At 63.0% G+C, this 10,791-nt stretch overlaps 3 protein-coding genes across 3 annotated transcripts; 1 reads left to right on the top strand and 2 right to left on the bottom strand.

The window, feature by feature from the left end:
* Positions 1-192: 192 nt before the first annotated feature.
* Positions 193-4,023, bottom strand: ENH_00005560 (hypothetical protein; the record flags this gene model as incomplete). The annotated part of the gene is made up of 2 exons (XM_013578482.1): positions 193-286; positions 542-4,023. The coding sequence occupies 2 exons, from the start codon at positions 4,021-4,023 to the stop codon at positions 193-195; spliced, it is 3,576 nt and encodes a 1,191-aa protein (XP_013433936.1).
* Positions 4,024-4,929: 906 nt separating this feature from the next.
* On the bottom strand, positions 4,930-9,043 carry ENH_00005550 (Signal peptide-containing protein, related; the record flags this gene model as incomplete). The annotated part of the gene is made up of 8 exons (XM_013578481.1): positions 4,930-5,367; positions 5,640-5,693; positions 5,967-6,053; positions 6,825-6,920; positions 7,091-7,168; positions 7,390-7,472; positions 7,919-8,160; positions 8,472-9,043. 8 exons carry the CDS (start codon positions 9,041-9,043, stop codon positions 4,930-4,932), a joined length of 1,650 nt encoding a protein of 549 aa, XP_013433935.1.
* A 76-nt stretch (positions 9,044-9,119) lies between these two features.
* Positions 9,120-10,791, top strand: ENH_00005540 (hypothetical protein, conserved; the record flags this gene model as incomplete). Its single annotated transcript, XM_013578480.1, has 4 exons — positions 9,120-9,377; positions 9,605-9,629; positions 9,869-10,374; positions 10,624-10,791. Coding segments are annotated over 4 exons (957 nt in total), but the record flags the coding sequence as incomplete, so codon positions are not given.

The following is a 10,791-nucleotide window of genomic DNA, read 5'->3' as shown; positions in this document are numbered from 1 at the left end:
CCCCCTGGGGCCCCTTGGGGGCCCCCCCCTGGGGCCCCATGGGGGCCCCCCCCTGGGGCCCCTTGGGGGCCCCCCCCTGGGGCCCCTTGGGGGCCCCCCCCTGGGGCCTCGGGGGCCCTCCCGAGCAGCCCCTCAGGGGGTACTCCCTGCGTGTTTCGTAGGGGGGCCCCCCTTGAGGCCCATGCAGGGACTTCAACAGCACCGGGGGGGCCCCCAGGGGGCCCCCATGAGGCCTGGGGGCCCCCAGGGGCCCCACAGGCCTCTGGGGCCCCCGGCTCTGTCTGGGCTGTGTTGATGAGCCAATAGGGGGGTTTGTAAACCACCTGAGACCGGGGACAGAGCAGCAGCAGCAGCAGCAGTAGCAGCAAGACGCAGCAGCAGCAGCAGCAGCAGCAGCAGCAGCAGCAGCAGCAGCAGCAGCAGCAGCAGCAGCAGCAACAACAGCAGCAGCAGCAGAGCATCTACACTCACTAGATAGTCAAAGGTCTCAGTGAGGGCCCTCGGGGTTTCTTTCTGGAGGCCCCCTGTGGGGCCCCCCCACCTTGGGGAGAGAGTGTCCCCAGCAGCACTGTGCTGCTGCTGCTGCTGCTGCTGCTGCTGCGGGCTTGGCTGCTGTTCGGCGTGCTGCTGCTGCTTGCTGCTGCTGCTGCTGCTGCGAGCAGCAAGCTGAAGAGCAGCAGCTGTGAGGCCCCTAAAAAGATAAGGAGAAAGGAGACCCACGCAGCCCAAGCAGCAGCTGAGTGACCACACATCTCGCAGCGACGCTGCTGCTTCTGTTTGCTGCTGCTGCTGCTGCTGCTGCTGCTGCTGCTGCTGCTGCTGCTTCCCCCTGGGAGACCCGGAGGGGCCCCCAAAGACCAAAGCACGGGGGCCCCCCTTCTCCAGACGCCGCCTTATCTCTCGGCAGACTGAATGCCAAACAAGGAGAGCTGCATGCATGTACCTTTGCTGCTGCTGCTGCTGCTGCTGCTGCTCCCGCTGCTGTTGCTGCTGTTGCTGCTGTTGCTGCTGCTGTTTGTGCTGCTGCTGTTGTTTGTGCCGCTGCTGTTGCTGGGTTTGTGCTGCTTTCTGCTGCTGCTGCTTTTGCTGCTGCTGAGTTTGTGCTTCTTTCTGCTGCTGCGGCTGCTTCTGCTGCTGCTGCTGCTGCTTCTGCTGCTGCTGCAAAGTGTGTGGCTGAGGGCCCCCCTCAAAGAGAGCTAGGGCCTCCTTTTGCTGCTTCCTTGCCTCTTGCTGCAGCAGCGCGGCCTCCTGGGGGCCCCCCTGAGCCCGCAGCTGCTGCTGCAGCAGGGGGCCCCCAGCAGCAGAAGCAGCAGCACGCTGCATGCCGATGCAGAGGCCCGCCAAGTCGCGCAGGGAGGCCTCCGCCAGAAACCTGCTGCTGCTGCTGCTGCTGCTGCTGCTGCTGCGGGAGGGCATTTTGGACAGCAGCAGCTCCGGAAGAGACACAAAAAGGGCCTCAGGGAAGGTCTGGTGCTGCGATGCTGCCAGCATTGCAGCAGCAACATCGCGGCAGCTCGGCAGGGGCCCCCGGGGGGCCCCCCGAGTGGGGGCCCCTATGGGGGCCCCTATGGGGGCCCCTGGGGGGGCCCCTATGGGGGCCCCTGGGGGGGCCCCTATGGGGGCCCCTGGGGGGGCCCCTATGGGGGCCCCTAGGGGGGCCCCTGGTGGGGCCCCTAGGGGGACCCCTGGGGGGGCCCCTGGGGGGGCCCCTGGGGGGGCCCCTGGGGGGGCCCCTGGGGGGGCCCCTGGGGGGGCCCCTGGGGGGGCCCCTGGGGGGGCCCCTATGGGAGCCCCTGGGGGGGCCTCTGGGGGGCCCCCAGCAGCAAGGTGGGCCCTGCGAAGGAACTCTGCTGCTGCTGCTTCACAAAGGCGAGGAGAAAGGTGAGCAGCAGCAGCAAAAGCCCAAAGCACATTTCCTATTTGCTGCAGCGAGAGTTCACAGAGGGCCCCGGGGCCCCCGAGGGCCCCCAAGGCCTTTTCGCAAAAGGGCCCAAATACAGCTGCTGCTGCTGCTGCTGCTGCTGCTGCTGCTGCAGCGGGGGGCCCCCTCGGGGGGCCCCTGGGGGGCCCCAGTAAGGGAACGGCTGCCTCCGCAGATGCTGCTGCGGGCCCCTGTTGAGGCCCAGAGGCATGTTGCTGCTGCTGCTGCTGCACAGCAGCAGCAGCAGCAGCAGCAGCAGTAACTGGCTCGCCGGAGGAAGCTTCAAAGGGACACGGCAAAGGAGGCCTCGGGGATGCCTCAGCAGCAGCAGCAGCAGCAGCAGCAGCAGCAGCTGGTGGTGCTGCTTCTGGTGCCAGTACTGCTTCCCCATCAGGCCCTTTAAGCTGCTGCTGCTGCTGCTGCGCCTCCAGCTGCTGCCGCTGCTGCACAGCTAGTTGATGCTGCTCTTGCTGCGGCACCTGCTGCTGTTGCTGTTGCTGCTGCTGCTGCTGCTGCTGCTGCTGCAGGGCCCGCACGTTGTTCTTTTGCACTTGGAAGAGAGCAGCAAGGGTTTGCTGCTTTGCTGCTGCTGCAGCGGGGTGTCTGTACACCCCAGCTTTTGCTACAGCCCATATCAGAGTGGAAAGGCCCTTCACTTCAAAAGCCTTTTGCTGCTGCAGCAGCAGCGCAGCAAGAAGCAAAGACACAAAAGTCTCTTTCAGGGTTTCCTGCAGCTGCTCCCGAGCTGCTGCCACCAGCTGCTGCTGCTGCTGCTGCTGCTGCTGCTGCTGCTGCTGCTGCTGCTGCTGCGGCAGTGAGACGACGAAGGCGGCGCTCGAACGGTCTGCTGCAGTGGCCAGGCCCCACGCAATGTTGCAAATGTCTACAGGAAGCAGCAGCGGCTGCTGCTGCTGCTGCTGCTGCTGCTGCAGTTGCTGCTGCAGGAGAGGCCGCAGCACAGCAACTGCAGCAAGGGCCAAGGGGAAGTCGCATGTGCCGAGGGCCCCTAGGGCCCACAACGTGTTGGATACGAGCTGGGGGGTGCTGCTGCTGCTGCTGCTGCTGCTGCTTTTGCTGCTGCTGCTGCTGCTGCTGCTGTTGCTACTGCTGCTGGCTGCAGCCGCTGCTTCGAAGTGCTGCAGCAGTTTGCTGCGGAGAGCGCAAAAGGCGCTGCTGCTGTAAAGATGCCGCAAAAAGGTGGGCATGGCGGGCGCCAGGAGAAGCTGCTGCTGCTGCTGCTGCTGCTGCTGCTGCTGCTGCTGCTGCTGCTGTTGCTGCTGCTGCCCCCGCCGCCGCACGGTTTGCTCAGCCACTGCAGCGACGAAGCCAGGCCCAGCAGCAAACGGTGCTGCTGCTGCTGCTGCTGCTGCTGCTGCTGCTGCTGTTTCTTGCTGCCTTCGTAAACGGCCCAGCAGCAGAAGGGCTGTGGCGCAGTGGATTTCGTCGAAGGCCTTTATGTGTTCTTGTGCGTACTGCAGCACAGCAGCAACTGGGTGCCTCTTGCTGCTGCTGCTGCTGCTGCTGCTGCTGCTGCTGCGGGCTTTGGGGGGCCCCCCACGCGCCAGCAGGCCAGCCATCAGCTGCCGGGCATTGGGGGGCCCCTCAAAGGCGCGGCGCCGCATTTGGGGAGGAATTAATTGCTGCAGAAGTGGAGGCAACGAGGCTTCCTCGGAGCTGCTGCTGCTGCTGCTGCTGCTGCTGCCTCTGCTGCTGCTGCTGCTGCTGCTGCTGCTGCTGCTGCTGCTGTCCGGCTCGGAGATACGGCGAACTGCGCAAAATGAACGCTCACAGGGGGGCCCCCTGTGGGCCCCACAAAACGAGTGAGGGGGGCCCCCCTGTGGCTGTGGGGAAAAGGGGTTAGTCAGCTGGCCCCTGCTGCTGCTGCTGCTGCTGCGGCTGCTGCTGCTGCTGCTGTGTCTGCATTTGCTGCTGCGGGGGGCCCACTGTGGAGGCAGCAGCAGCCGCAGCTGCAGCAGCTGAATCTCAGCTGCTGCTGAAGAAGCCCCGAGCAAGGGGGGCCCCCAGGGTCCCAGCAAATGGGTATTCGGGGGCCCCCAAAGTGCAGCAAGGGGCCCCAAAGGGGTCCTGGGGCCCCTCACCATGGGGCCCCCTCAGATCAGCAGCAGCAGCATGTGATGGGGCAAAGGACCCTTCGGGGGCCCCCGGGGGCCCCCTGAGAAATGGCTTCTGGGGGCCCCCCGGGGGCCCCTGGGCCTCAAGAAGTCCGCAGCAGCAACACAGGCAGCAGCAGCAGCTCTGGGGGGGCCTTGTGGCGTCTGCTTTACTCAGTTTTCATTTAAAAGTTGAAATATTTAAAATTAAAGATATTTATTACCTAAAATTTGCCTCCTAGCGGCCCCAAGGGGCCCCCCAGGGGCCCCCTAGGGGCCCCCGGAGGGGCCCCCGTGGGGCTGGACCCTTCTGATGGGGCCCCCCGGGCCAGTTAGTGGCTGCTGCTAGGGGCCCCAGGGCTGCCAGAAAATCCAAAATTGAGGCTTTTAAAGTTTTAATTTTGTTTATTTTACTTAATTTCATTTTAAGTCCTTTAAACGAGGTGAAATCCACTCAAAGAACAATGGACCAATGGTCAGGTGACCCGGGGGCCCCCCTGGGGGCCCTACTGGGGCCCCCCATGGGGGCCCCCGCCGGTTCCTTTGGGGCCCCCTGGTTTGGGGGGGCCCCAAGTGCTGTTGTAGGGACTCAGGCGTTCCCCGTTGTCCACTAAGTAGCTTCTCTAGAAACCCTAAACCCTAGGCTTTGAAGGGTCCTCTAAACCCTAAACCCTAGGCCCTGGGCAGGCCTCTAAACCCTAACCGTAAGCCCTAGGCTCCAGACGAGTCTTCAAACCCTAAACCCTAGCAAACGAGTTTCCTAAATCCCAAAAACCCCGGGGCTTCAAACGAGTCTTCAAACCCTAAACCCTAGGCTTCAAACGAGTCCTTAAACCCTAAACCCTAAACCCTAAACCCTTAACCCCAGCCTCTCCCAGGGCTAAAGCCTTAAGTTCCCTAATAGTCTCCATGCTTCTTCTTCCGCCACACAACGGGGACCTTTGGTATGGGCCCTGTGCCCAGCTGGCTGACCTGGGGGCCCCCCTGGGGGCCCCCCTGGGGGGGCCCCTGGGGGCCCCCTTGGGGGGCCCCCCTGGGGAGCCCCTGGGGGGGATCCTGGAAGGCCCCCTGTGGGGGCTCCTGAGGGGGCCCCTGGAGGGGCCCTTGGGAGGGGCCCTCAGGGGGCTCCAGAGGGGGCCCCTGGGGGGCCCCCTCGGGGGGCCCCCCCAGGGGCCCCCCTCGGGGGGCCCCCAAGGGAGCCTTGCAGGGGGCCCCGGGGGCCCCCCGGGCCCCAAATATTGCAGCAGTCAGCTGCAGGAATTGGGGGGGACTCAGGGCCTGGGGCCTCAGGCTAGCGAACTGTGGGGGTACGGGGGCCCCTGGGGGAAGAATGGGCTAAAAGGAGGAAAAGAAAAAAAAAGAAAAACTTTAAAACTTTAAACATCCAAACATTCCGCCAAACCCTTGACCCTAAACCCCAAACCCCAAACCCTAAACCCTAATGAGCCCCTGAAACAGCGACAGTTGGGGCCCCGCAGCAGCAGCAGGGGCCCCACAGCAGCAGCAGGGGCCCCGCAGCAGCAGCAGGGGCCCCGCAGCAGCAGCAGGGGCCCCGCAGCAGCAGCAGGGGCCCCTGGGGGGCCCTAAAGGCCCGCGCAGCTGCTTACCTTCAGGCTTTGTCTCAGCATCTTTCGTCGCTGTCCAAAAGCAGCAAACAGGACCTGCAGCAGCAGCAGCAGCAGCAGCAGCAGCAGCAGCATCGCGTGAGCGGCAGCAGCAAACCGCCTGAGCGGGGCCGCTTCGTGCAGCAGCAGCAGCAGCAGTTGCGCTAGCTGCCTCAGCAGCAGTAGCAGCAAGACGGCGCGCAGCAAGTGCAGCAGCAACAACGCAAGGTGCAGCACAGGAGCAGCAGCAGCAGCAGCAGCAGCAGCTGCTGCTGCTGCTGCTGCTGCTGCTGCTGCTGCTGCTGCTGCTGCTGCTGCTGCTTCACGGACCTTCTTGAGGTCTCTTGCACAAACTCCCCCAAGAATTTCTTCGTCGCTTTCGTGGCGGAACTCAACGCGCACCACAGCAGACTCCACCTGCGCACAAACCCTAAACCCTAAACCCTAAACCCTAAACCCTAAACCCTAAACCCTAGAGCGTGCAGCCTAAACAGCAAACCCTTGCAAGCAGCAAACCCTTGAGTGGTTTATGCTAACAGCGCGGGCTAGAGTGCAGCAGGGCCTCGAGCTGCGGCCGAGCTGCTGCCACTGCAGGCCCACGGCCTAGGGCCTAGGGTTTAGGGTTTAGGGTTTAGGGTTTAGGGTTTAGGGTTTGCCTTGGGCTGGGGGTAAAAGGCCTTCGAGGGAATGCAGAACAGCAACGAGGGTTTTGCAAAAAGACAAAAAGCCACACTCAGCCGGCAGTAGGCGAAGTCCCCGGGCTTGGCCACCAGCCGCTGGGCAAACAAAATAAATAATAAATAATAAATAATAAATAAATAATAATAAATAATTAATAATTAATAAATAATAAATAATAAATAAATAATTAATAATTAATAATAATAATAATGTTTAGTGCTGGGAGGGCCTCTGCAGAGGCCCCTTGGAGCCACCCATGGGGGGCCCCAGGGGGCCCCGGGGGCCCCTGGGGGCCCCCAAGGGCACCTGGGGGCCCTTAAGGGCCCCTGGAAGCACTTAGGGGCCCCTGGAAGCCCATGGGGGCCCCTGTGGCCCCTAAAAACCCCTGGGGGCCCCTAAAGGCCCCTGGGGGCCCCCAAAAGCCCCTGGGGGACCCTAAAGGCCCCTGGGGGCCCCCAAAAGCCCCTGGGGGCCCCTGGGGGCCCCCAGAGGAGATTTTGGGTTTACCTCGGCCACCTCCTTTTGGAGTGTCACTACAGCTAAGTCGATATATTGGCGGCAGTCCAGCAGGCAAAAGAGCAGCTGCAGCAGAGAAGGCCCCATCTCAAGTAAACCCTAAACCCTAAACCCTAAACCCTAAACCCTAAACCCTAAACCCTAAATCCTAAACCCTAATCCTGTCTATTTGGGGGCGTCGCCACGTTAGAACCGCCCCGAAGGAACCAAAAAAGGGTTTAGGGTTTAGGGTTTAGGGTTTAGGGTTTGGGGAGTACTTGGCTCGTGAGGTAAAAGGGAAGATTGCCAACAATGCGCAGACGATTCATGTGGTGCGCGAGATACGGCCAGTTGACCTGAGTCCAAACCCTAAACCCTAAACCCTAAACCCTAAACCCTCAGCCCTAAACCCCAAACCTAAACCCTAAACCCTAAACCCTTTGCCCTAGACCCTCAGGCGCGCTCTAGCAGCCGAGCCGAAAGACTCCAGCGTCTCGTGACACCCTCGGACTGCTCCCAAGCCCCAAACCCTAAACCCTAAACCCTAAACCCTAAACCCTGAACCCTAAAAGGGTACCTGCAAGACATCCTCGTGCAGCATCTGGAGGCCCGGAAGCCTTTGGCTGAGGAGGGAAATGGCCCTGGGGTCTATTTCCACAGCTGCGAAAAATAAAACAAAATTAAATTTAATTAAATTAAATTAAATTAAATTAAATTAAATTAAAAGTAAATAAAATAAAAAATAAAATAAAAAGAAAACGAGATAAAAGAGAAACGAAAGAAACTCCAGCACACACCCGGGCCTGGCATCAGCAGCAACAGCAGCAGCAGCAGCAACAGCAGCAGCAGCAGCAACAGCAGCAGCAGCAGCAGCAGCGGGGGGCCCCCACAGCCCGAAATAATCAAACAGAAGCAGCGCGAGGGGCCCCCGGGGGCCCCAGAGTCCCCAAAGACACACATGGGGCCCCCCGGAGGCCCTGGGGGCCCCCAGCAGCAAATAGTGGGGGCCCCCGGGGGCCCCGGGGGCCCTGGGGGCCCCCAGCAGCAAAGAGGGGGGCCCCCCAGGGCCCCGGGGGCCCCCAGCAGCAGCAGGAGGGGCCCCTCACCAAGCATGTCAGGGAAAAGAGGGTACAGCAAACGGGTGAGGGCCCCCGTCCCGGGGCCCACCTCGACCACTCTGCTGCTGCGGCGCCCTCCTTGCTGCTGCTGCTGCTGCTGCTGCTGCTGCTGCTGCTGCTGCTGCTGCTCGCGCAGGTCTGCTGCAGCAACAGCAGCTTTAAATGCCTTTACTATTCGCCGACAGATGTTGGAGTCTGCCAAAAAGTTCTGACCCAAACTTTGCTTCGGCCTGCGCCCAAACAAAACCCCAAAAAGGCACTTTGGGGCCCCTGGGGGCCCCTCGGGCCCCTGGGGGCCCCCTGGGGGCCCCCTGGGGGCCCCCCAGGGGCCCTAAAAGCCCTAATAGAACTCACAGGGGGCCCCTCAAGTACCTACAAGGGGCCCCCTGAGGGCCCGCAGGGGCCCCTCAGAGGGCGCACAGGGGCCCCTTAATGGGGCCCCCGGGGGCCCCTTGGGGGGGCCCCCAGGGGGGCCCCCCAGAATGCTGGGGGGCCCCCCTTGGGGGCCCCCCAAGGGAGCCTTTTGCTGTAAGTGACTCACCGGAACTCTCCGCGAGGCAGCCGAGCTGTGGGCGCCCTAGGGGGGCCCCCAAAGGGTACAGGGGCCCCCCGGAGGGGCCCCCCAGCCCCCTGCACTGCAGCAGCAGGGGCCCCCAACTCTGGGGCCCCTTCTTCTAAAGGAAATATCTCAAGATTGTCCCAGGGGCGCAGAGCGGGCCGGGGGGCCCCTGGGGGCCCCCCTGGCATCCCTCCTGGGGGCCCCCTGTGGGGGCCCCCGGGGGCCCCCTCTCCTGAGGGGCCCCCAGCCGGGGCCCCTGAAGGGGCCCTCGCGGGGGGGGCCCCCAGCGGGCTCTTCCAAAGGAGCTGCTGCGTTGGGGGGCCCCCGCTTGGGGGCCCCCAAGACCACTTTAAGGGGCCCCAGGGGCCCCCCAGGGGGGGAGAGGGGCCCCCTCTGCAGAGGGGGGCAGTTGGGGACAGAAAGGAGGGGAAAGAAGGCAACTGCTGCTGCTGCTGCTGCTGCTGCTGCTGCAATGTGCAAACATCTGAAGGGAGGACTGCAGCAGCAGCAAGCGCCACCCAAAACCCCAAAAGTGAACCCCCCAGGGGCCCCATTAAGCGTAGGGGGCCCCTGGAGTCTGTGGGTGGGTGGGGGCCCCCCTAAGGGCGAGCGCAGCTGCTGCAGCAGGCCATGCTGGGTCTAGGGGCCCCCCGCCCAGGGGCCCCCCTGCAGGACTTGGGGGCCCCTGCAGCTCCAGGGGCCCCCCAGAGCCCCTCAGGGGGCCCCCCAGACAGCAACGTCAAAGAACGGAGGAGGGAGGGGCCCCCGAGGGGCCCCACAGGCAGAGGCAGCGGAGCAGGGGGGCCCCTGGGTGTGGGGCCCAGTCGGGGGGCCCCCAGCGAGGCTGCAGCAGCTGGCGCTGCAGCAGGCCTGCAGCAAGGGTTTAGGGTTTAGGGTTTAGGGTTTAGTTTTGTTTACTTTAGTTTTTTAAAAGCAAAATCAAACCAAACTTCGAGAAAAACTGCCAGATGAAGAGAGGCATCCTCAGCTGCTGCGCTGCTGTCGTTGCTGCAGTCGCGCGGCGGCCTGCTGCTGTGTCTGCTGCTCCTCCATCTCACTCCATTTCTTCTTCTTTTATTTCTAATTTGTTTATACCCTCTCCTTTGCTGCTTCAGAGGGGCCCCTCTTCCCGTTTTATAGGTAAGCTGGGCTTGGGGGCCCCTGGGGGCCCCCCAGGGGCCCCCGGGGGCCCCTGCGGCGGCGTCGCAGAGGCAGGCTGTGCTGCGCTGCTGCTGCTGCACTGCGGCCGCTGCTGCTGCTGCTGCCACCTGCGGGGTGTCTGCTGCTGCTGCAGCAGCTTTTTATATTTCGCTTTTATTTTCCCAATTATTAATTTCTTCAGTTCTAATTTGTACCTTTCTGCTGTCGTGTGCGCACAGGGGCAGGTTTGGGGTCTGTGGCCAACGCAGCAGCAGCAGCACACACTAGCAGCAGCAGCAGCAGCAGCAGCAGCAGCAGGTGCCGCAGCAGCAGCAGCCGCAGCTGTCTTCTCTCTCCGTCTTTCGCCCAATCTCTCCGTTGCAACGGGCACTTCTTGCCAGCTCGCCTGCCAACGCAGCTTACGGGCCTCCTGCCACAGCAGCAGCAGCAGCAGCAGCAGCAGCAGCAGCAGCAGCAGCAGCAGCAAGCCTTTGCCGTGTCGTTGAGGGCAGCGAAGATGACGACAGCGACAGCAGCGCCGAGCACGTCGGTGGCGGGTTCGGTCACGGCCACGACGACAGCAGCAGCAGAGAAGCCGCAGCAGCAGCAGCAGCAGCAGCAGCAGCAGCTGCTGCTGCGCCCCACAAAAGCCCCCAAGGAAAAAAGAAGACTCGACTACAAACCCACGGACTTCCTCATTGACAATGTGGACCTTTGCTTCCAGCTCGACGCCGACGAGACAGTGGTGAGTTGCTGCAGCTCTGAAGCCAGCAGCAGCAGCAGCAGCAGCAGCAGCAGCAGCAGCTGCTGCTGCTGCTGCTGGGGCTGCTTTAGTTCGCTGCTGCCGCAGCAGCAGCAACAAACTAGATAGTAGCAGCAAGGCGACGGATAACGCTTAACAGGAAATGGCGGGCTAGTGCGCGCAGCCGCAGCAGAAACAGCAGCAACAGCAGCAGCAGCAGCAGCAGCAAGTGCTGCTGCTGCTGCTCTTTAGCCAGTGCTGCCGGTTCACCAGCCCCCACCTCAGCAGCAGAAGCAGCAGCAGCAGCAGCAGCAGCAGCCTCCCTGGCGGTCCCGAGCAGCAGCCGCGGCACCCCCACATCCCCCCCTCACCAGCAGCAGCAGCAGCAGCAGCAGCAGCAGCAGCAGCAGCAGCAGCAGC

The sequence above is a fragment of the Eimeria necatrix genome, genomic scaffold (assembly GCF_000499385.1).
Source record: "Eimeria necatrix Houghton genomic scaffold, Enh_scaff1160, whole genome shotgun sequence".
Classification (NCBI taxonomy): Eukaryota; Apicomplexa; class Conoidasida; order Eucoccidiorida; family Eimeriidae; genus Eimeria; species Eimeria necatrix.
The sequence above is the reverse complement of the archived record's forward strand: the minus strand, read 5'-3'. Positions and strand labels throughout refer to the sequence as shown.